The 26541-nt window shown below is 32.4% G+C and overlaps 2 protein-coding genes across 2 annotated transcripts; both read right to left on the minus strand.

Annotated features, from left to right (window-relative positions):
• Positions 1–1962: 1962 nt before the first annotated feature.
• On the minus strand, positions 1963–6321 carry LOC107892027 (NADH dehydrogenase [ubiquinone] 1 beta subcomplex subunit 10-B). The gene is made up of 3 exons (XM_016816994.2): positions 5947–6321; positions 5520–5574; positions 1963–2181 (listed from the first exon to the last, which is right to left on the minus strand). Exons 1-2 carry the CDS (start codon positions 6233–6235, stop codon positions 5543–5545), a joined length of 321 nt encoding a protein of 106 aa, XP_016672483.1. The 5' UTR covers positions 6236–6321; the 3' UTR covers positions 1963–2181; positions 5520–5542.
• Positions 6322–24674: 18353 nt separating this feature from the next.
• LOC121221150 (OVARIAN TUMOR DOMAIN-containing deubiquitinating enzyme 9-like) lies at positions 24675–25711 on the minus strand. The gene is made up of 2 exons (XM_041101725.1): positions 25421–25711; positions 24675–24813 (listed from the first exon to the last, which is right to left on the minus strand). Exons 1-2 carry the CDS (start codon positions 25706–25708, stop codon positions 24712–24714), a joined length of 390 nt encoding a protein of 129 aa, XP_040957659.1. The 5' UTR covers positions 25709–25711; the 3' UTR covers positions 24675–24711.
• Positions 25712–26541: the final 830 nt, after the last annotated feature.

A 26541-nucleotide genomic window follows, 5' to 3' on the forward strand; every position in this document is an offset into this window, starting at 1 on the left:
AAATTTTTGAAGTTTCATCTCACACAAGCTCAAGACAGGATGAAACAAATGGCTGACAAAATGAAGTTTAAGAAGGAATTTAAGGTGGGTGACCTGGTGTACTTAAAGTTACAACCATACAAGCAACACTCTCTGAGAAAATTCAATAATCAGAAGTTGTCACCTAGGTATGTTGGTCCTTTTCCAATGGAGGCTCGAGTAGGACATGTTGCTTACAAGTTGATTCTACCACCAACTGCTCGCATCCATTCTACTTTCCATGTTTCCCAACTGAAGAATATATTGATTCTGCAATGAGTACCTCAATATTGCCACCAATGGGGTTTGATGGTGCCCTCTTTAAAGAGCCAATTCGAGTGTTGGATTGACAAATGACCAAGAAAGGAAATCAAGCTATCACGGGGATTTTGGTATAATGGGCTAACACATTCCCTGAAGACTCAACTTGGGACAATCTAAAAGATATCCAACTAAGGTTTCTTGCTTTTGATCCTTGTAAGATCATGTTTGGGGAAAAGGGTAATTGTTATGGAACATATCTTCAACAGTCATTTTATAATTTTGTTATTGTTGTTGTTATTTCTTTTATTCGTAAATGTTGCGTTTTATTCTCTATTTTTGTTTTAGTTGTACAATGTGTTTTGGCTAAGAGAACTAACACCCACTTAAACAATTCATTTTGATGGGAACACCATTTAATGAAACGGTGTGGTTTGAGTGATTGTTAGTGCCATTTGTTCAAGCCATTATCTTGTTTTCTTAAGTACCAATAGACAGAGGAAAAACAGTTACGAAATTTGAAAACCAAATTCTCAATATCTCCTTCTTCATTTTTCTCTCTCGAATTCTATCTCTTTTCTTTTTCTTTTCTGTTATCTTCTTCTTCCAAATCTATCTCATGACATATAATTTAGACTTCCTGCAAGAACTTGGCGCCAATAACTAGCTGACAAACTAATTTAGATTTCCTTCAAAAACCAAAGGAGAAAGAAAATGTTAAGTTGAGCCCAATGTATGGTGTAGGAGCAACAACTTCCGCATACTTTGCCCACCCTTGGAATGAAGGGAGCTCCTGGTTTCATCACATGCATAATATGTAGTACCAGTATAATTTGAACAAAATCTCTTTCCTTTCTATTTTGTCCTTCAACTGAATTTGGCCTTATTCTTATACTTTCTTAACTTCTGACTTCAACTCTTTTCAGGTAGTGCCCAAAATGGAGATGAAGTCCGTTGACAAATTGCAGATTGAGCTTCACCTGACTCACAGAGAGGATTGCCTCCCAAGTGCAAACCCAAGAACCTCAAGAGTCCCTTGTCTTGCCTATCATCTTCTAAGTGTCAAATTCAATCAACCTCATTCGTGAATCGTGACAGAAAAGTTCAAACTATAAAGACGCATTATTGAAAAGAGAAACTATGAATTACGAACCCCAAACATAAACTATAAAACAGACACGAAACATTAAAAAAAACAAAAACAAATAAACACAATAATTTCATTGTTCTTGTCCGTGTTGACTATGAGGTAGAGAGATGATTTCACTTTCATGAAAATAAGCCCTTGTCTTAATGTCCATTCTTCCAAAACTACCCATATTTTATTGTGTTTCACATGTTATGATTAAGCAAAATTGAAGAAAATGAAAGAGGTTAAGCGTCGGATGCAAGGTAAATCACTTTAACAATGCATGTTTACTAAGTACGCTCCCGATACTTTTATCTAGTCACAAAATTAACTTCATAAACTCAAAACATAAAGAAAAATTATATATCCAAACCCGGTAAAACTACATGTTGAAAGAGCATCAAAGCACTTAAATTAAACCCTCACCTGATCTGATTTCGGAGTAGGACACAACAGTTTACCACAAACCTTCCTAAATTAAACCCAACAGAAAATACTTCAATATCAACAATCAAACTGGGCATCAAAACTATAACCTCTTATCAAGCATGAAATGACAAGGAACTTATTTCATTTATCTGATGTACTGTTTACGGACAACTCGCCCAAGTAATTTACCAAGATTTTGGATGCTAACCAGAATGGAAAAAGAAGATGGCATTACGTTTGATCTTTGTTATAAGAGTCTTACAACACAAAAAACAATAGTGACAATGTAGGTGGACAATTATTCGAATCCCACACTCCTTACTTTGCTGCCTAAAGTCAGTCACCTGCAGCAATGAAGCATGATATTATTAGCTCTATTTTTCCAAGTTTTGAATTATAACACAAATGTAAACTTTACACCTAACACAGAGATTGACTAAATAATTCTGAAGACAGTCCTTTCATCAGAAATGCACAATTCGGTGGTCATACCACATAAAATAGATAAAGAACACTGGAAAGACCATAATATACTCGGCAATGTAAAAGGTGAAGAAAAAAGTCTCACTCAAGATGATACTAAAGGAATGAAAATGTAGTGATACCACCACCACCTGAAGCTAGCACAAAATATGCTCCTTTGTTTTATTTATTTATTAATTACTTGTTCTCATTTACTCTGGGAATCTAAATTTCATGTCACATCATAGGGTATCATATTAGACCAGAATGTTCGTATCAACTCTTACAATAAAACTATCGATATAAACCTCCTTAACACATATATTCAAATATCCACCTCATCCTTGTTTTATTACATTCTAAAACTGCAAGGACCCACAAAATTCATTTAAAAGAAAAAAAAAACAGAGATGAAGTGATAAACCATAAAGCAAATGGAGTAGTTTAGATGTAACAAAATGAGAACTGTGAAGTTCTCACAGTGACCGCTACGTAAAACAGTTTCATGTAACCTCTCAACCACACTTTCAAGGTAAACAGCAAATCGTTTTCAAAATAAAAATAAAAAAGGGTAAACCGCAAATCAATGGTTGTTCTCTGAATGCAACCAATTAATATTGTAAACTACTTAAGAAATCAATGAATAGTTTCTCTTTGGAATGCAAGTTGCCAACAGTGCGTTCAATACAAAGCTATATATATTTGAACGCATTTACTTATAAAGAATTCTAGCTATTTTTTTTATAGGTATCACGTAATTTGGTTAGTAGACTGGAATCAGAGAGGACTGGAACAGAGATGTTTGATTGGTAAAATTATGTCAAAGAATATGCAAGGAATAAGCATAAAATACTATTTTACCCTTAAGTAAAATATTTATATATTTCTTTAAAAAATTTCCCTTATATTTTAATCTTCTATAAAATATCAATAATAAAAATTTTAATAATAAAATTAACATAAATTTAATAAAACATTAACTACAAAATATCATATTCATTACTAAAATTGGGATAAGATTTTAGTGTACTTCCTCTGTTTTCCCTCTATTTTCATTTTTCTTAATAATAGAAGATTGACCTTGCATGTCAGCATGTCATTACTGGTGAAACCAGTGAGCACAATCAACACAAGGTTGCCAATCTGGCATGCTGTGGCACAGTCAACCACAATATGAATCTTTCTGACACTTTTGAGGCCATATTTGCCTAGTAATTTAACTTCATTCAAAGTCCAACCATAACAAAAAGCACTATCTGACGAGTAGTTATTTTTTCCCAAAAAAACCAATGCTTAAATATTTTTTTATGATTTTATTTCTTTACCCACAGAATGGATATAGCATAAAACTAGTAGCTTTTTAATAACCCTAAGTTTTCTAGAGTTCCAACTTCTTTCTACTTGTTAGATCATAGGATTTATATTAGAGTTTTCTATTAAGCCATGGTTGGAAGTGATAGTGAGGAAGAGGAATTCAGTGTAGCATATAGTGTGCAATTGAAGAAATGTCGTGTGCACAAATGGGAACCTAGATAGAGATTCTGGACTGTACCCACAACCAGTTTGACATATCAGAAGGTAGCCTCCCTAATAAATTCAATTTCGGTGAGGAAGAAAACCACTTTCATGATGTTAGACCCACAAATTGTGTAGTACGAGGTGGATTGAAGGAGCAGATAGCACATGCTTTTGAATTAAAAAGAGGTGGAATTAACATTGAAACTGTTGATTTTCACGACAGGATGCATATGAAAGAACAAGAGTACAATCGGTTAGATCCTATTTATGATGAGTATTCCAAAGAAAGTGAAGCAGCTACGCATCTAGTTCAAGGAGAGTCCTCAACTGTTCGTGAAGAGTTGACAACAACAACTGAAGGTGAAGAGGAGTCTAACCGTGCCGTAGATGCAATTAGCCAACGATCCTCACTATTAAAGGCGTTGACTGCTCAAGTGAAGGGTTTTAAAGAAGTTAGGGATCAACACCAACCTGACCCGTACTTTAGCCCAAACATATTTGAGAGTCCCAATATGTTTGGCATGATCCATGAGGCCTCTGGAGAACTAATTAGGAAAATCATAGCCAATGATTGTAAGACAAATCAAGTATTGAAATAGATTCTCCCTTGAATAGTGATTAGGATCCTAGCCAGCATTCCAAAAAGAAGTGTTACCGTAGCCATCCTCAGCATAAAGTCCAAGAGATAGAAGCATACTTTAAAGAGCATCCTCAATTAGATGATAAAGCCTTGTCAGATATTCCTATGTCTATAGATCATATTCTTGTTGGGATACCTTGGTTGAGTAATATTCTTGGTCAATTGACTGGTTCTGTGGAGTTTTCAATGATTGATTTGAAGAGTGGTTATCACCACGATAGATTGAGAAGTGTTGATGAATGGAAGACAACTTTTAAGACTCCAAATGGCCTTTAGGAGTGATTAGAAAGGCCAAACGCATCTATGTGGATCATGAGTGTTGTGGGCAGACAACTAGGCATTGCAAAACAGTACGCAACTGTTGTAATATCTACTTTAAATGCTGTAAATTTCTCCAAGACCTGCTCATCAAAAACTAAAGCTGGCAAACTTGCTCAGTGTGAGAGCAAGAATACTCCTACTGCTCATATAGCAAAAAAGACATTGATGAGGTAGATGAGAAAAGTTGAGATGGTAAATCAGCTGTCAGCGCACCAGCTCAAGAAAAAGCTGCCCAGCTTCTGATATTCCAAAAGAAGAAAGTACAAAACTATCTATTACTGGAGCTGACACAAAAGAATTGGAAAACATAGGATTTCTAGTAATTAAAGATAGGGACAGTAATCGCGTTGAGGTTTACAACATGGAAGTAGATATCTCTAGAACTAATGCGCTCTCTTTGAAAGATTTTACTGCTTAATCAACCAGGGGGGTCTTTGAAACATAACCAATAATCATAAAGCCTTAAACTATTCTTTTTCCCCCACCTTCTACTTTATAATTTCATATTTTTCTCCACCAACTTGGCTTCCATAAACTTTCTGTAAGTTCATATCACAGGCATGTTCATGCCCACCTGATTTGGTTAAATTGTTTTGAAATTTTCTTTGTACAGATTCTAAAGTTCAAGCAAACGGTTCCAGAACAACATCAACAAAGCAAGAAATAATTCTGTTGAACCAATAACAGTAACAAGGATTGTTCAGTAGATAGTATATAGAACGAATTAGAGTCCGAGATTACCTATCATGACCAAATGCAGCCATTCATTCTGAATCGATCTCTTCAACCTTTGGACCTAAAATCCCAAATCATCAACACAAAATCAATACAGCTCAGCCATTCCTTCCCCAAAGAACAATGTTGACTAATCCACAAATAAATGGATAAATCAATGCTGAATCTTTTTTGTAATTTTTACTCTTGTTTTGCTTCCCACTCTGAAAAGTCGTTATAGAACGTAGCTAATAAAACAAATTCAGAATCAAATTAAAAACTTTTAAAAAATGAACAGTTAATACATATAAAAGCAAAATATACATTGTCTATGGCAAAACTACTGATCTTGTTTGAAATTGGGGAAGCAAAGAGCAAGTAATAAGAAATCATAACCAATCGAGTTTATAATAAATAAAATGAAGTCTTTTATGTAGTAAAGAAAGATAGGGACCGTGGAGGGAGGGATGACGGCCATCCTTGCCCCAACCGATGCCACGGGTGGCGTCGAGGTACTGGCGTACGAGATGGCGGCACTTCTGGAGATGGTTGACCCCTTCGATGCGGTAGCACCACCTGACCTTGTCACGGAGGATCTTGGCTTTCTCAATGTCAATCCATTTCTCTCGAACTATATGCTCCCTCATCTCAAGCATGGCCACAGGGTCTTTGTAGGGATTGGCCGGGTCGAAGTCATCCGGCGCCGTTTCTTCGAACTCTGCTACTCCCTTCTTCCTGCCCATCTCTTTCTCAGTTTCTCTCACTCGGCTCTTGCTTGCTTGCCCTTCGGTTTGTTTTAGTGGAGATTTTGGGTTTGAAATTGGGTTTCCGCTTATATTTTTATTTTCTGGACTTCTTTTGTAGCCTTTCCCGGCCCACTGAATTTTTGTTCAGTTGAGGACGGAAACCGATACACTAAACTAATATAAAGCAACTATGTTTTATTGAAAGAATTCATACAAAAGTTAGATGAGATTGTATTTTTCATTTAGTTTTAATTCGATTTGCATCGGCATTATTGTCAGTGCAAGAGAGTTTGGATTCGAGTGTGCTAAAGTGCATTATCCTATTGAAGAGGAATTAATGGATAGTTCTAAATATTATATCACAAAGAGCGATAAAAACCTATAATAAAATTAATCTTAAAAAAAAAGGATTATGCTTAAAATTGTAATATTTTTATTTCAATTCTTATCATACGTTGTATATTTACATTTAGCATCTATTTAAAATATATATATATGAAACACGGGTTTAAAAAAATTGAATTGACAAGAATACTTTTTATTATAAATTATATTACTAAATTGACATTAAAATAATAAATTGTTTGTATTATTATGTGATAATAATAAAAGTAATATTAATTAATACGATAGTATATTAAGGTGAAATTATTTCATTTGATCATATCTTTTTTTTAAAAAAATTGAAGAATAAAAAGTTCTACTTATAAAATAGCATAATATATTATTAATTAATAAAATTATAAATTATAAAATTATTGTACATAATTGGATAAGTTAAAAATAATAAAAATTGAATCTTTTGATTACATAAATATAATTTTTATTTTAAATATGATAATAATTAATAATGTTAAAAATATTTTTTATAATTAAATTATATATATAATATTATTATAATGGTCTAATCTATAATGTATATATTTATTTATTTATTCTTAATTTATATATCAAAACTCAAAAGAAAATAAATATATTTTAAAAATAACTTAACTATTTTTTTTATAAATATTAAATACATCTAACCAAATCGATTTGATTCAACACAAATCCTACTTAACAAATAGTATGACTCATATCTATTTGAGAAATTAATATAAAGAAAATCGATCATTTAAGAATCAATACTTTGTACTATCTATATTTCTCATATTTTTTTAAATCTATAAAATAAAATAATATAATATAATATAAAAATAGGTATAATTATTTTATTAATAATGTTTTCATTACCAATGTAATAGTTATTATGACTTAATTAAACTTTGGATCCATAATAAATTATATTTATTATTATAAATTAATTATCATTTAATTAGTAAATAGTTATATAGCAATTAAAACTAATATTTAACACTATAAATATATGCACAATGACACATTTTCATTCAAAATAACATCTAAAAAATATTATTTTAAAAAATCATATTTTAGCATCATTTAATAGGTTTTGTTTCAACACCGAAAAAGGTATGGCTTTCATTATTATTTGAGATGTTTAGTTATTATTTGATTTCGATAGTTTTACTACTATTTAATTTTAATAATATTTACATGATTATGAATGTTGTTTATCATTGTGTTATGAAATATTATGTTAAAGACAATAAAGTATTAAAGTAATGGTTCTTTATAAGTGAAATTTTAACTAATATTCGAATGACTTATTTTATCTAATTACTTTATATTTTACTATAGATTGTTTCTCGCTTTTTATTTCCATCTATTTAATTAGTATATATATTTTTAAAAATTATAAAAATATATAATTTTAAAAATAAACATATAGCATATGACATAAAAACTAATTATAAAAAATAAAAATAAAAACACTTCAAAATAATAAATTTTTAATAATTTTACGATTAAATTAAACTCTTGATTGTATTAACTCAATCAAATACAGTGAATAGATATAGATAAATCAACATCTATGACTTATCCGGGCAAGGAGCATCTTCAAGTTACTTTGGACGAGTATTAAAAGAGACAAGATTCATTAAACCCACGAAAAAAATTATTTTTTAAAAAATATATATTTTTATTATCTTAAAAATAAAAATAATTTTTAAGTGAGTAATTATTTTATGAGAAAATATTTAACAATAAAATTTTTAAATTTTACAAATAAAGTTAAGATGATCACAAATGTCTTGTAGAATATAGGAAAATATTAAACCTATTTATGAAATTAAAAAATACTTTGACAGTTTATCAATTATTAACCCTTATTCTATTATTATAAAATTTTGAGAAGATTAAAGCTAAAAGAATTTACTCAAAAATATTAAATAAATACCTTAAAAAATATATTATTGAAGAAGTACTAACTCTGTTAACACGTGAAAATCTAGTGATTATTGATTTGAGCGCACTCAAACGCGTAATATTCTCTAATTTAATATTTAAATAGATTTATAGGCAATTTAAAACTTAAAAAGGTTTAAATTAAATTATTAATTTCAAGAGGGTGAAAAATGTAATTTAATATAATCATAGGATTTAAATTAAATGATTAAATTTTAGAAGAGACTAAAAGTGCAATTTGTTGATTTAACCAAGGGGACAATGCCCTGTGTAACCTGCTGGCTTCGACCCTGTTCTCGCATTAATAATTTGTTTTACATCGTGTTTATTTTATTTTTATGACATCACATTTTTAATTATTATTTATTTATATCTTATATCATATTTCAATTAATTTCATAATTCACATAATTTTATCATAATAATTTAATTCTAATTCTAAATTTATTTAACTAATTATACATTAATACAAATATCATATTCAATTAAAAATTTAATCCAATTTCCCAAGGCGCACCAACTACGCCAATTTTAGTTTCACTTGAAATTAAACATTTCCCCATTCAGGAGCTAACTTTTTTCTACCCATAATATATGATTTAGAATTTGAGTTTGAGTTTGTGTTTTTTTTAATGTGATACGTATATTTTTATATTCAATTTAATATTTGTATTTAACAATAATTGTATATTTTGGTATCTGAATATAATAATGTTAACTTTTTAGTGTTTAGTTCGGTTTTAAAATTGATTAGATGAAAATTCATAATTAACTAATAATATTAGCAATTAATTTTCATCCTGAAACCCAAATTAAATATAAAATCAAACAAATTCATAATTAACACTAAATTTATTCTATTAACAAAATCATGAAATATTCAAACTTAATAATATTAGCAATTAATTTTCATCAAATCAACCCTAAAATTGAATTAAACACTAAAAAGTTAACATTGTCACCTTTGAATACCAAAATATATAACTTTTTTTTGTCAAATACAGTTATCAAATTGCAACAAAAAAATAACACGTGTACCACATTAAAAAAAAGTGTCAAACACGAGTATTAAATGATATATTAAATCTTTTTTTTGCTTAATGGTATAAAAAGACCACCACAAATTTATAAAAACAAATTAATTAAACCTCTTCCAACTGTTTTCACCATGAGCACTTCAACTTACAAAATTAAATTTCACAAAATCAAAAACCAATTAAGCCCCTTTTAATATCTATAGTTCGGATTTTCCTAAGAACTATTATTTCTATGTCTTCCAAGATTATGTCATTCCTAAACATCATGCTAAAAGGAGATTTTAGTTGAAATAGAATGCCTATCTTAGTCGAAATAATTGTTCCATTCAAATGCATCAAACCCATAAATCAGTTCACTATCTTGTCAATTGAGACTCTAAAATATTAAATTACTAATGTTACAAACAATTGTATCGAATTCAATAATTCTTTATAGCAAAGCATCCAACGAAAATAACATTACTTTGTTACAATGGTAACTAAGAAAATAGCATTACATATAACATCTTCACCAATTGGTAATGATAACATAAGAGAAGAGATTCATTAAGGTAAAACTAAAGTAGTTTTACACCATTTCTTATCTCTTTGTATGCTCAATATTTTAACGATTCAACCGTCGTACTTCATATTTTCTTCATACAAATCATGCATGTCAAATTTGATGTAAATTTAAAATTCCTAACCATTTGTTTTATATAAAAAAACTTTCAACTGATCAATAAATATAAATATATATAGCATTTGCAACACCTCACGTCCGACCTATTCGTCGGATCCAGGTATAGAGCGTCACAAATGGACCTATACTTAATTTTAGCTAACTTAACTGTCAATAATAGGCTAAAAGTACAATTATCCAATAATGAAATTTAAAAATAATAATCCTTACAACTAAGACCTTAAGCCCCTGTATGTTTAGTCCCTAAAATTTTCTATCAGCAATCGACCTATTTGTTTACAATGAAATTCTTTAGAATTTAACTAAGGACTATCCGTCCTAAGAATCCAAATTCTAGGGATGCTATATGGCTTCATTGTTATTGAACCTGAGACAAAGCCTCCAATAGTACCCCCTTCCCATGTGCATGACTTGGTCCAACAGCGATCCCCAATCTCCACTCCATCTAACTTGATCCCACCTCAAAGTCCTCGACCAACCTTGCAAGTTTTGCAAACACCATGTAAACTACTATAAGTTCAAATGAACTTAGTGAGTTCCTATATTGCCTTATACATTAAACCCTATCGTACGAGGATAACAAATTTAAAATAACTAAATATAAATTTACTCCCTGCTTGCTTAAGGTTGTTGGAAAAATCCCGATTTGAAAAAAGTTTTCTTGCACAGTGGAAAATTAAAATTTTGAAAATAGACTCAGTTTATGATATTTATAGCAATAAACCTTAATCAAATTTGCTCATGTGTTTTCGGTTTAGTGGACATTCATTGTTCTCGACTTTCAACCAAATGATCTTCTCTGCTATTCTCGTACCACAAACTGCTTCGAGTGTAGGCTCGAACCAATTGAATCGAAACACAGAACTTGAAAAGGTTTTCTCTCATTTTGGGGTGAAAACAAAAATTCTCTCTTCTTAATAGAAACTAGTAGAATTGTTATTTCGAAAAAATATATGTAATAGTTGAGAATAAATTATCTCTATTTTTCGACAGAATAACAATCTCTCATAGTTGTGTTAATAGCTCTACTAATGCCATCAATTTATAGAAAGAGAATGTAGAACCCTTGATAAGTTGTAGTGGTTTATTTCAAATAGAAAAACAACATCCTACTTAGAATAGGGCTAGGGTGGACGACACACCTACTAGGGTTACTGCCCCTTTCATGTCCATGAGGGGTTTTTAGGTCTCTCTCACATTGAGTCTAATTACAAGTATTTTTTGGCTCTTTTTGACCCAATACTCTATAATGTGATAAAAAAAGATTCAATTTTTCTATTTCACAAAATAAACTTTAATATTTATATATAAAATATTTTTTTCATCCTTATTTTACCTCAATAAAATTTTGACGATTTTATCCCTGGTAAAATTTCGAGAAAATATGTTAAATATTTCACAACTCAGCATTTTCACTATCACTAAATGGTTTGTTTTCATTTTGGGCTTCAAAATAACCCAAAAACATAAACTCATTCTTTCGATAATTTTTTAAGTAATCCATATAGGATTGCAAATAGATCATTCTTATTTTCATTTTCATTTCCATTTCCATTTTTGGAAACCTACATTCATTTCCAAATGATTCATTTTCTCCATTTTGGAGAAAACCATAATCGTTCCTGAATGCTTCTCATTTCTCTTTTCCTATTCATTCTGCTCATTTTTATTCAAACACGAAATTCATTTTTTGGTTTCAACGAGCTAGCGGAGGGACTGATTGGGTATATGTATTTGAGGCTCAAATGATTTATAATTAACTTTCGACCTTTCACCTATTAATTATGAACTCATTTAGTCACAAAGTCATTCCACTATAGTATCGTGACTAAGCTCTCCCCAACGTGGCACGTTTACTTTTCATCAATCATGTTAATGCCAATGAGAGGATATCATTTACCCATGTTTTGGGCTATGAATTTCGCTATTGTGAAAGACACTACATATTGCAGAAGTAATACACCCAACGCACCAACTTTCGGTTCCTTATTTATTTGAACTCGGGTTTTTACTTACATCAAAGTGTACAAGCCATGCATACATAGTCTACCATCCATTCAGGATTTAGATATGTCACACTATGAACGTCACATGTGAATAAAACCATAAATAAATTTAGGACTATTCTACTTGGGTCATGTTCGATATACTGCCAATCCAATCAATCACATTTATGTCTCTATCTTTTGGGAGTCATCTTCTACGATGCCTAAGACAAGGCATCTCTGAATTAGACTTGATAGGCAACATATTAGTCTTCTAATCGGTTTGCTCGTTTTTGATTAGACTAAAAACATATTTAAGTTCTACTAATATAAGTTGTCTTTCTGCACTACGATTTGACCACGTAATACCGCTTAGTATTCATTAAACATTAGACAACTAGTGAGAAACATTTGCTTCCATTTTGCTTTGCATGCAAAAATCATTTGAGGACCATATACAAAGTATTAATGTAATTTATGATTAATTTTATTAACCAATCTGTTCAAAAAAATTACAACTATACTTATATGAAAATACTACACTTAGGGCACCAGATCCAACAAAGGCGAGTATTTGTTATATGAAAATACTACACGGCTCACTCTAGGACTTTCCCCTAGTTGGACTCTCCATTTGATCGTACCCTAGACACCTCTCCACATCAGTGAGTCTGATCCTTACTTTTTGTCTCTCATTCCTTTGCTATACCCACATACAGGGTGTTCGTTAACCTTTAACCTACTTGGCTATACGCCTTTTTTCTCATATTGTATCTCAGTGGTAATATTTTCTTGTCTTTTCGCCAAGGGTTCTTAAGTTGTACCTATCTCGGTGGACTTCCATGGTCAAACCAATCATGTGGCAAACCCCCTCCTACTTTACTCTAGTCTTGAAGGACTTGTTGACATTTTCATATCGTGCTGACCGTCATCATGACTTGCCAATTTGATGAACTTGTTCTAATTTCACCTTAAAGTTCGCAATGAGGAATTACTTTCAGTAATCCGCCTTATGCAGACCACTAACTTGAGACTTCACCTGTCCACATAATAAACAACTAACTTATCGTCCTATGGCTATATGAGTATGCCATCTTACTTACTTATTTCCTCTTTACAGAATATCATTGTGGTGGTGTACCCACAATACAATTTTCTCAAAAAGGAATAGTTTTAACAAACATTTTGTCTTTTGGACAGAATCCTTATCTTAGGAGTGGAATTCCCATCCCTCTCAAAAGACTTGCTTATTATGTATAGTTTAATTAAGCTTTTTCATGGTGGCTCTCCATTTTGGATTATTGCTTGCGGTCCTCGAATAATTTCTCTTTTTTATTTCTATGAACAAGCTAGCTCTCGCACGACCTATCTTCATCTAATTCTTGTTAGGTCTTCACCCAAGCCTCATTGGCTTTCATATTTATCCTTACTTCTTTATTTTAACTATTCCTCGTTCTCTGCATCCTATTAGACTTACCCCATGTTTATTGTCCCAAACGACTTTATCTTTGTTCTATGTTTACTGTCCCAACAAACTATCTTTGTGGATGCCATGGAGTCTACCATCCATGGTCTTATACTGCTTCACCATCCTATCGTATTACCTCATGATGCCATGGAGTCTTTCATCCATTGTCTTACTCATAATTCTTGGCTGCCATAGTATCTTTCATCTATGGTCTTACATCGTATACCTTATACTTTGTATCATGCCATCATGCCATCTTTCATCTATAGTCTTATGCTACGCACTTTATACCAAACTATCATTGCCTCTTTCACCTATGGTCTTACGTCATATAACCGATAATATCGTTGCAATAAATACATTTCCATGATTTTATTCTCCAAATCTTCCTCCCATTACCTCCTTAAGATCACCTAACCTTGATACTCGAACACCACTATGTTCTCTCCGCAATGTCCGGAGCCTCGTTTGAGGCAGTATCTAAAGATTCACTCATCATTTTCCATCCTAAATTCATCTATCCCCTTGAGGTTTATCACACAGTCATGCAATGCATGCTTATATCATCATATTTCATGCTTATGTAAACATGGCATACTCAGACAACATAAACCATAATAGCATGTTTAGAGGCTGAAACTCACCTAAGACTTCATCGTTTCCACAGTTTATTCCTTCTATCGAATACTAGAGCTTTCATTCTCTAGACAATAGCTTACAACCAAAAACCTAATTGTTAACTTACGTTACATCTTAAAAGCTTAAAGTTTTATAAGCATGCAGAACCCCTAAAATGGTTCTGAAGCTCTATAACCATATTTACCTATCTTACGTACACAGAAGGGTTAAGAACATTACCAGCTTGCTCATTTCCCTACTTTTCCAACTGCATTCTCATGAAGTCTTTTCCATGCGGAACCTTTCATGACTTTTCCTTCTTTGAGCTACCAAAGAAGATGAAGAACAGGATAAATGAAACAAATCAGGAAGAAAATCATCAAGTGGCGAAGAGCTGACATCAAGGAGCCAAACCTTCCTGTCGATGTGAGCTCTTCCTAAGAAGTCATTTCCCAACTATTAATAACCTTTCCTGTGCTATTACCAAACTTAGAAGAACTGTGCATTCACAATTATTATGTCTCCCACATTGACATCGGGTGGTTCCTTTTAACCAAACCAGGATTGGATCTCAATCATGTCCAATTTAGTTTCTAACTTTCCCTTTTCTTCCAATAGAGGCCGCCATCTTGGGGTCTCATTTAATTTAGTTGCTTAATTAACCTAAATTTTCAAGTTATTAGGAGAACAGGTATTACAACTCCTCCCCTCTAAAAACATTTTGTCCCTAAAATTTCTTATCACACCAACCTTAAAAGTGGACTTAGATAACCTTTCATCATTCTTATTATCATATGGTTCGCATAACCACTCATCTATTATCCTCACCAATTCTCTTAACTTGATTCCCTTTTGGTACATTCTCATTTCTTTTTAGCTCCTCCCGTTTGGCGGATTCTTCTTACTTAGTGTGATTGGAGTATCAACTTCTTGGTGAACTCTTAGTTACTCCATTATGGGGTACCTTTCTCTCCATAACATTTCTTTGCTATCATAATTTGGTAGGCATTCTCTGGTGAACACCGCCTGCCCACTAACTTTTTGTCTTCATCATTGGCAGATACTTCCGCAAATCTTAAATTTTGCTTACGCTTTAACTCTGCCCATTGTGCGAATCCTTAACCCTAGCAATTCTTGGTTGTCATCTCATTGGCAATTTTGATCCTTTCGCTGCACTACTATGATCCATAATCCTTTCTTCAATCTTCTAGCTTCAGCAGATGCTAGAAAATAGGCATCACTTGACTTAAAATTTGTTCCATTCCTGGCGGGATGTTTCGAAATTCCCTAGTTTTACTTGTACTCTAACATTACCCATCTGATAGGTTGATTATTTCACATCACTAAGCAGCTAAGCTCGCCTGTGACACATCTTTTACTACTATTTCAGCGTAAGTGTCAAAGTGACTACTCTGACTTCGAACTCTTACTCTAATGATAACAAATGCTTTCTATCTTACTAAAAGTGGGTTGTTACTAAACAACCTTATGTCTAGTTCTTCCTTCTTAGGAGGTTATACTCTAATGGGTAACAGTTGGCAACTATTCTTGTCTTGGGACTTCCAAAAGACGTTTCCTTCTCCAATGCTAACAAATGTCTTACCATTATTGGTGGGTTTGAACGGTTTCTCATTACTCATTAAATTTCCATAACTTCTCATGCTCTCCTTTCAACTATAAATAACCCTAAACATAGAAGGCAATGCAAAAGTCTACAAGCCCTTAGCCTTCTTAATCTTCCCACTATCCTTCAGTTCTGTTCTCCAATCTTTCCTTTCTTACTTAAATAAAATACTAGAGTGTAGTTTTCCCTGCTACTTCTAATATCAAAGTTTTTTTTTCTAGAACTGATTTCCTCCACCTATGTTCTTCCTAATCTAACAACCTAATACTATATGGGGGTTTACATATTCCTCTAAGAAATCTGTTTTCCCAACCTTACTTGAATCGAGGCAAGTGTCGACCATGCACCTCCATTGGTTTTCTCATCCTCTTCTGGAGAAGAAGTTCTATCATAGGGGATTATATATGGACTTTACTTCTAGTTAGCCTAGAACATGGAAAGAGCCCTTTTCAAGAACTAGAGAGATTTCTCTCTAGTACCTAATTCGTTGTAGCTGCTTCTGTAACATCGAAGAGAGATTATTTTAGCATCACTTATCTCCTCTTTGTCTTTCCTACCAAGGGTTTATCTATCCCCTTACCAAACCCGACACAAGGGTCTTCCTTGGTAGGCTCTAGTACCACGGCCTAATATATTTATCGCTATGCCATTTTTCCAATCCAAATCATATGCTCTTCCCATAGGATTGCTAATGCCATCATTGGGTTATACATCCCTAAAGATTAGCGAGGTCGTTCCTACTTTTTCTCAAAAACCAGCCAAGAAGTAAGATATCATCGACACGGTTGCCTACTTGGCTACTAATAATACTATAGCTCTTGTACTTTTCATCTAATAAAATTGTCCTTCTCTAATGTTTACACTTTTAATCGATGTATTTTTCCTATTCTACATTTATCTACTAGTACTTATTTATAGTTTTCCTTGTATCCTTTCAATATACATTTACTGAAATTTCTACTATTGCATTTTCTCAATTATATTGTCTATGTATATTTCTTACATTCAATTATTGATGCTTACCTTTCAATTCGCCAATCTAGGCGCATGCTTCCATATACTGCATATAATATTTTAACCACATTGAGGACTTGAAGGACTTAGCCAATTCGATCACCATGTAAATAAGGGTAATTCCTTTCAAATCTTCTAGGTTAGAGGACTTACTAATCCTATCTTTTGATACCACTCAATTTGTAACACCCCACGCCTGACCCGTTCTTCGAATCCGAGTATAGAGCGTCACAAATGGACTTATACTTAATTTTAGCTAACTTAATTGTCAATAACAGACTAAAAGTACAATTATCCAATAATGAAATTTAAAAATAACAATCCTTACAATTAAGGCCTTAAGCCCTTGTATGTTTAGTCCCTAAAATTTTCTATCAGTAATCGACCTATTTGTTTACAATGAAATTCTTTAAAATTTAACTAAGGACTATCCATTCTAAGAATCCAAATTCTAGGGATGCTAAATGGCTTCATTGTTGTTGAAATTGAGATAAAGCCTCCAATAGTACCCCCTTCCAAGTGCACGACTTGGTCCAACAACGATCCTTGATCTCCACTCCATCTGGCTTGGTCTCACCTCAAAGTCCTCGACCAACCTCACAAGTTCTGCGAACACCGTGTAAACTACTGTAAGTTTAAATGAACTTAATGATTTTATTTACTGCCCTATACATTAAACCCTATCATACAAGGATAACAAATATAAAATGACTAAATATAAATTTATTACCTACTTGTTCAAGGCGTGTATTCGTTATTAGGGCATCGGACTTTGTAACAGCCTATTTTTTAGTGGTGACAGAATAGTGGTTTCGGGACCATAAATTTTCGTTGTGTCAACCCATAAATATTATTTATAGAATATTAACAGAGGCATTAGAGTCGTGTTAAAATTTGGTTAAGAAATTTTAACATTTAGGTAGTTAATTAATGAAAAAGAACTAAATTGAAAAAGATATAAAATTTGTTGATTATTGCAATTAGATGATCAAATGGCTTAATTATTAAATGTGGGAAGGCCAATAAGGCAATTAGACCTTATATTAATTAAGTGGAAGGTCTAGTATGGTTTTTGTTGAAATTTTAGTTGATTTTAAATGTTAAAAACGTAAATAATCATTAAATAAAAAAACAAAACGTGAAATCATCTTCTTCTTTAATTTTTCATGTTAAAACTGAATAGCCATGGTTTCTTAAGCTTGGAGAATCGACCAAGTTCAAAACATTGCATATCAAGACCCTATTGATTTACGTAGAAAAGGAAAAATTATGGAATAGTCCCTAAACTTCTGCAACCATTACAACTCAGTCTAGGTAAGTTCGTACAGATTGTAATTTAATATTTATATGAATTGTATGATGACTTGATATGAAATAGTGGATATAAATTATACTATTGATGATGTGAATTGTTTGGGGAAAATGTAATTGATATCGATGATTGGGTCGGATAAACGCGAGATAGAGTACAATTGAATGATGGAGTGTTATGCGAATTTGGAATGGAGATTGATGGGGAGAGCTTTATACATTTTTCCTGAGTATACCAAGGTTCAACATTTGTTGTGAACTTTCGTGTTTTATTACCCTGATTTGGCGTGTTATGGGGGCGGATGTATACCCTGATTTCGATTTATTTTTTATTGAATTGTTATATTTAATTCGGTAAGATTTATCATTTTCGTACATCGAACTTACTAAGCTTCAATAAGCTTACTTGTGTTAATTTATGTTTCTTGTAGATACTTTTGAAGGTTGGACGACTGGATCAACACTCAAGTCACACAATCCATCTGATTCAATAGATTATGAACGTTTATTTTGGATTATATGGCATGTAATAGGCTTGTTTTGTCATTATTTTTGTTTTGGTATGTATATATGTAAAGAGTGATCCTAAGTGCAAGTTGGTAACATGAGTATCACTACAAAGTTCTTGATGTTTACTTGAAAAATGTTTAATTAATGACTTGTTATGAATTATGAATGATGGAAGGTGTTTTTGATATTAACTTGTAGTATATGTGTGACTAAAAAGTCTATTTGATTTGTTGTGATTTGAGGTGCCTATGATAGGCATATTGGTTAGAAGTTAAGTTGTGTAAATTGATATTTTTTGGTTGATGATTTATATTATTGTATAAGTGTGTATACTTGTGGTACCAATGAGCGTACATTGGTTAGATACTTAAGATGGTTGATTTAGCATGATTTGAGCTTGATTAATGTCATTTTGAATAGGTCTAATAGCTGGTAAATGGATTACTTAGGATCCAAGAAATCTTGAAATGGTAAACTTGATGTTTAAGGTTCAATTAGGTGCACACGGCCTGGGACACGCCTGTGTCACTTGGTCGTGTGCCACACACGGTCTGAGACACGGACATGTGTATTAAGTCAATGTGTTATACGACCTAGCACACGGCCTGCGACATGACCGTGTAGCCTAACTCAGTGAGTTACATGGGCAGGGACACGACCGTGTGTCCTTATTTCAAAAGTTACATGGCCTGGGGCATTCTACACGGCCATGTGTTCCCTATTTTTGAAATTTTTCATATTTTTCTAAAATTTCCTAATTTGTTTCAAATTAGTCCCTGAGGGTTTTAAGATTAATTCTTTAGTCCCTAGGGCTCGATTTAAGACTCGTAAATACAAGTTATTATCATAATTCAATTACTTTATTGTATTTGAGAAATTATATCGAAATGATCATGATTTTACTTGTTAAATTGTTGTAGCATTCTCGTAACCTTATTCTAGTAACGGATACGGGTTAGGGGTGCTACAAACTCCACCCGATCTTCTACGCTACATTGCTAACTATAAGACTTTACCTAGTTGGAATATTAATTTGATTGTATCTTAGACACCTCGCCACATCAGCGTGTTTGATCCTCACTTTTTGTATCTCATTCCTTTGTTACACCCACGTACAGGGTGTTCGTTGACCTCCAACCTACTTGGTTATACACATGTTTTCTTATCTTGTACCTCTATGGTAGTGCTCTCTTGTCTTTTCGCCCAAGGTTTATTAGGTCCTACCTATCTTGACAGCCTTCCATGGTTGAACCAATCCTATGGCGGACCCCTTCCTACCTTACTCAAGTCCCGAAGGACTTGTTGACGTTTTTGTTTTGGGCTGACTTTTATCATGACTCCCTAATCTGATGAACCCGTTCTAATTCCACCTTAAAGTTCACAATGGAGAATTACTTTCAGTAATCCGCCTTATGCACATGACTAACCTAGAAGTTCACTTGTCCACGTAATGAACAACTAACTTATTGTCTTATGGCTATATGAGTCTGCCATCCTACTTGCTTGTTTCCTCCCTATGGGCTATCATTGCGGTGGTGTACCCACAATAGACTTTCCTCAAAGTGGAATAGTTTTAACAGACATTCCGTCTATTGGACAGAATCCTTATCTTGGGAGTAGAATTATCATCCCTCACACGAAACTTACTTCTCGCGTATATTTTCATTGAGCTCCTTTTTGGTGGCTTTCCATATCGGTTCAATTTTTATGATGCTCAAATAATTTCTCTTTTTCATTTCTATGAACAAGCCAGCTCTCACATGACCTATCTTTCTCTAATTCTTGTTGAGTCTTTGCCCAAGCCTAATTAGCTTTCATATCTATCCTTATTTCTTTCTTTTAACTCTTTCTCATTCCCATCGGGCTTACCCCGTGTTTATTGTCCCAGTGGACTTTATCTCTGTTCTATGTTTACTGTCCTAATAGACTATCTCTGTTCTATGTTACTGTCCCAACGGACTATTTCTATGGATGCCATAGAGTCTTTCATCCATGGTCTTACTCATCATACATGGTTGCCACAGCATTTTTCATTTATGGTCTTACACTGTATACCTTATACATTATACCATGTCGCGATGACATCTTTCATCCATAGTCTCATGCTGTATACTTCATACCATATTGTCATAGCCTCTTTCGTCTTTGGTCTTACGCCATATACCATCATCACGGTGTCGCCCTAAAGGACCAGTTGATACCGCCATTGTAGTAAATACCTTTTCATGATTTCATTTTTCGAATCCTCCTCCCATTACCTCTTTTACACCACCTAACATTAATGTTCAAAGACCGCAATATTCCCCTTGCAAGGTTCGAAGTTTTGCCCGATGCGGTATCTAAAGGTTCATTTCTCATTTTCCATCCTAACTTCATCTATCCCCTTGAGGTTTATCCCATAGTCATGCAATACATGCTCATATCATCATATTTCATGCTTATGCAAACATAGCATACTTAGACAACATAAACCATAACAGCAGGTTTGGAGTCTGAAACTCATCTGAGACTTCATTGTTTCTACAACTTATTCCTTTTCTCAAATACTAGAGCTTTCATTCTCTAAGCAGCAGCTTACAACCAAAAACCTACTAGTTAACTTACGCTACATCTTAAAACCTTAAACTTTTATAAGCATGCAGAACCCCTAAAATGGTTCTAAAAGTCCTTAACCATATTTACCTCTCTTACGTACATAGAAGGGTTAAGAACATTACCAGCTTGTTGGTTTCCCTGCTTTTCCTACTCCATCCTCGTGAAGTCTGCTCTATGCGAAACCTTCCATGACTACTCAGTTTCCAGCTTTCCCGTTTCTTCCAATAGAGGCCGCCAAATTGTAGTCTCTTTCAATTTAGTCACTTAATTAACCTAAATTTCCATGTTATTAGGAGACTGGGTGTTACAGTATTTTAGATTGATATGATAGAAATAGTAGATCGGTTCGAAAACTTACATGCATGACAAGTACAATTATATTTATAAATTCAACAATTGGATTGTTAAAATATTAATTGTACAAAGAGATATGAGAGAGTATAAAAATTAATTTTATACTAGTGTAAGTGGGTCCCTCCCCATAACATAATATTAGCCAAAAACACTTACAAATTTACTATCAAGAGATTTTTCATTTACTAATATATACAAATTGAAGAATTTTAATAACTTATGACAAATTTAATAACACTAATAATATAAAAATAGAAAAAAAAAACACTTACATGATAAAATGACTTGTAATAAAATTTGAAAGTAATTGAAATGGCTTTAAACTTTGCTCAGAGTGAAAAGAAAATTGGAAAAATGAAAAAATGAAGGGGTAGGAAAATAGAAAGATGGAAAATATAATTTTTCTTTCCATATATGTTTTGGTAGGAAAGATGAAAAAATGAAAAGAAAAAGTATTATTATTTTCATCCATTGCTTGGTTGAATTGAAAAATGGGAGTGAAGAAAATAAAACATTTGAACAATTTATAATTTTGAACTAACATACATCTTTTTCTCATTTTTTCTTATCTCATCATTCCAATTTGGATAGATTGATTTTTATACATTAAGGTGGAAAATAGTCATCCCTCCTATTTTCTTTCCTTACTTTTCTTCTCTACCAATTACACTCAAAATTTATTTTCTTCCCACTTTTCCATTCCTTCGTTCCATCCCTCCACTTTTCCATCTAACCAAGCACACCCTTTAGGTTTTTAGATTATAAGACTAATTTTGAGAGTAAATTTTTAGTGAAGGTTTTGTAAAACATATAGAGGAGAAAGGGAACGAGCAAAATAAGAAGCATGATCTTAACACCTGTAAGTGTTCATGTCAAAGTCAAGCTATATTTCAAGCCAAATATGTTTCAAAACACTGTTAGAGAAAAGGCCTAACCTCAACACTCATGATATCTCGAGTCAAATCCATATTGGCTAACTATAAGATTCCTTCATTAAAAAATATATTAAGGGCACATTTGGTTCGCTGTAATGGAATAGAGCTGTAATTGAATAGAACTGTAATGGAATAGAACTTAATAATAATTCAATTGTTTGGTTGAATGGAATGGAATAGAACTGTAATAGTATTCTTGTGTTTGGTTGAATGGAATGATGTTGTAATAGCATAAGGAAAAAAACTAAAATGACTAGAATACACTTAGCAGAATTTTTTTAGGAAGATGATTATTGTTATTGTTATTAAATTTTAATAAGATTATTAATATAAATAATAAATAATTTAATCATATTTTAACATAATTATTATTAAATATAATTTAATAAAAATATATAATTTAATAAAATTCTTAATATAATTATTCTTATATGAATTTACTAAAATTATAATATATAATAATATAAAAATAATATATAATCTACTTTATTATTTTTAAACCGCAATACATATTTAATGTGCTAAAATATCATTAGTAAAACAAATAATTTAATTATTCTACAATAAAAAAATATTAGAAGTAATAAATAATTTGAGAATTATATTTTGCATAAACATAATATTTATATATTAACATAACTTGAGAATTATATTTTGCATAAAACTCATCCTCCGGGGCTTAGCGAAACATCATATAATATTTAGACAGAAGCTGAGATTGGTTACAACAAAACCAAGAAAGAAGATCCTAGGGCAATCACAAACGCAACAACAATAGTGGCAATTCAGTTAACATAAAAGGCTTGCATCTTCTTGTTAATAATTCAATATTTAATTAAAAAAATCTATTGTTTGATATAATGAATTCGATCACCAAGAATCAAATCAATAGCCATAAAACAATTACAAGATGCAACACTGTCCTACAATTACAACAGCTAGCCAAAGGATCAAAACCCTCTGGTTGAACCTTGCCAAACCTCAATAGCTTACTGATCCTTTCGGGTTACAAACATCTTGTTTCCACCAAATGCCAAGTTGGTTACCTTCAAGCCTCCCATTGCCTTCACTCTCCCCATCACATTCTTCCTAAAATGATGTTTCCTCATTTTCATTATTTTAGAATCAGAGGAAGACAAACGAAAATGATGTTTCCCCATTTTCATTATTTTAGAAGTCTGTACAAATTCAGGGTCAAACTGTTGGCATTTGAATACTGTCCACTAACTTGTGAACAGTAAGGTGATTTCTAGAAGACATGATTTCCACCATCCTGAAATAATACTATGCAGACACTATAGAACTACCATGAAGATTATAAACAGTAAAGTGTCTCAACACATTCATGGTATTAGCACAAAACGTTTTCAGTAGTACCTTCGTCCAATGTGTTTATGCCTAATTAATGCGGCTTCCAACCAATGTGTTAGTATCTATATCTCACAAATTCAGAAGAGAAAATACTTGTGCATATGACGTATCTTTTTATTAGAGAAATAAAGTAAAAACCAACCTGACAGTTACCATCACCTTGAACCTTATTCTCAACCAGACCATACAACTGTAACCTGAATGATAAAATAATTAGTCCTAAATTTAAAATGCTATTAAAATCAAACATTCATAAGAAGGAAGAATATAACCAAATAACATTACTGCAAAAGTATTTCTTTTAAGAAAAGGGAGAAGTGGAGATGCATTTTGGTAAAACAACTCAATCAGATAATATTTTGGCTAAAGATACTGTTGAAAAACAGTTGAGGAAAGGGAAAAAAAAAGCAATTACTTTACCAAAATGGATCCCAGGGAAAAAAGAGCAACTACTTTACCAAAATGGATCCCAATACAAGAGTTCAAATATTTTACAAATTTACAAGAAAAAACTCCTAAACAAGTAATTTATCACTGTACTTTGAAAAAGAAAAAAAGAAAAAGGTGCAAAGCCCCCCCAACAACAACAGTGGAGAACTAGGGTGATAAAGTTATTTGCCACAAAATAACAGAATAAAAAAAATAGACCAAGATGCCATTAGCTATATAAAGGAAAATTTCAAGCCAAACCTATCAAGCAGCCTTTGATGGTCAGATGTCTCTTCATCAACTGATGGTATTACTCCATTAATTTTGGGTACATGCTGCACAATGCAAATCACCAAATTAGCAATGTCAATTCTCACCCAACCCATTGTTATTGGGTTAAAGGTCAAGAAATCACATCCATATGCACAAATAGAATTTTGCCTTTATTAGTTACATCCATATAAGGTAGTGGCAAACCTTGGAACACCTCAAGCAGTGCCAACTTACTAAACACTACAAATGCTAAATTCATGTGAAGAAAATATATCAAAGGAGTTAAATTTAGCATGTGATAAATAGAAAATTTTCCATTCCCAAAGTATTGTGTACCAAAAGCATAAACCAACTCAACTAAATTTCATGACATTCATCAGAAAGTTTGGTAATAAATTCTCAAAAAATTACACTGATCAATTAAATTAAACATGTTAAGCACGTACTTTTTTTCAATGCGTAGGGAGAAAAAGAAACATGGGCAAATCCTAACTAAAAACACAATGGCTTCATCAAAATTATGATAAAGATGATATCAACTAGATTTTGAAAGCAAATTATGTGGCAAGTGATGCTTCCACTACCATGCAGTGGAACTGCAGTTAAAAAATAACAAGAAAATCCTTTAAATCCTAATAAATAACACAACTTTCCAAGACTTGTACTCACATGAATAGCAACCATGTCATTCAACCTCTTCTCTACTTTACCATCAAGATCAGATGATTGATCTATTATATCAATACACAACATATCTTCACCAAGAGAAATTTTGTCACCCATGCTAGAGGTGCCACCTTGTTCACATCTACTTAGGATAGAATCATCTAAATTGCACTTCCCCTGATTAACTTCATTTCTGTGTCCCTGGTTATGATCTATGGTTTTTCGGTCATCTTCATTATCTTCATTTCTGTGTCCCTGGTCATCTTCATTTCTCACAGTCTCATTAATCATTCTTTTCCTCACATCTTTATACTACAAGTTCTACAATTAAAAAGAGACAAATCAATCCCACCATATTTTCTAATATCCTTCTCGATTCGATTCTTTCACAGATTATTGAATTAAATACCATTAGTTTTACCTACATATCTCTAAATATAGCATGCTTCAAAGCTTCCAAAATTTAATCTTTCTTTTCTCATTCCAACAAAAACTCATTTAATGTTCTAGGTTTCCATCAAATTTACGAAAACTTCCAATATCGAAAACTTTAAGGGATAATTTTTAAAAAGAAGAAAAAAAGGATTAAACAATGAATGAACAAAAAATAAAAAAAATGGTGAAATTGGGGATTAAAAATAGAATCATGAAATAAAAAAACAAAATGAAATTTAATCTGAAAAAAAAGATAAGTAAATAATTAAAAAATACTTGAAATAAAATGATAGAAGTGAATGAAGAGAAACGTAAGCATGGAGGAGAAGCCGAAGCCAAAGCTAAGACCTTTAGCTGGAAGAAGATGAAGGCGAATCGATTTGGCTTGATTTGGGGATATGAAATCGATGGGAAATTTTTGGGGAGAAGAAGGCAGGCTATTTTGGTCTCAAAATGTGAAGAAGAAAACGGTGAATAGCTATTCTAAGCTAAGAACCCTAAATACCTATTACAGCTACTGAGGGAATAAGGGTGTAATAGCAAAACCCCCGAATCAATAAATGGTGAACCAAATGGTGGAATAGGGCTGTAATTACTGTAACGCGGGAATAGGCAAGGAATGGAATGGCTATTCATGCCAACCAAACATGCTGTAATAGTATCTTGACACAGTTGAGTTTTTTAGATCA

The sequence above is a fragment of the Gossypium hirsutum genome, chromosome D09 (assembly GCF_007990345.1).
Source record: "Gossypium hirsutum isolate 1008001.06 chromosome D09, Gossypium_hirsutum_v2.1, whole genome shotgun sequence".
Taxonomy (NCBI): domain Eukaryota; kingdom Viridiplantae; phylum Streptophyta; class Magnoliopsida; order Malvales; family Malvaceae; genus Gossypium; species Gossypium hirsutum.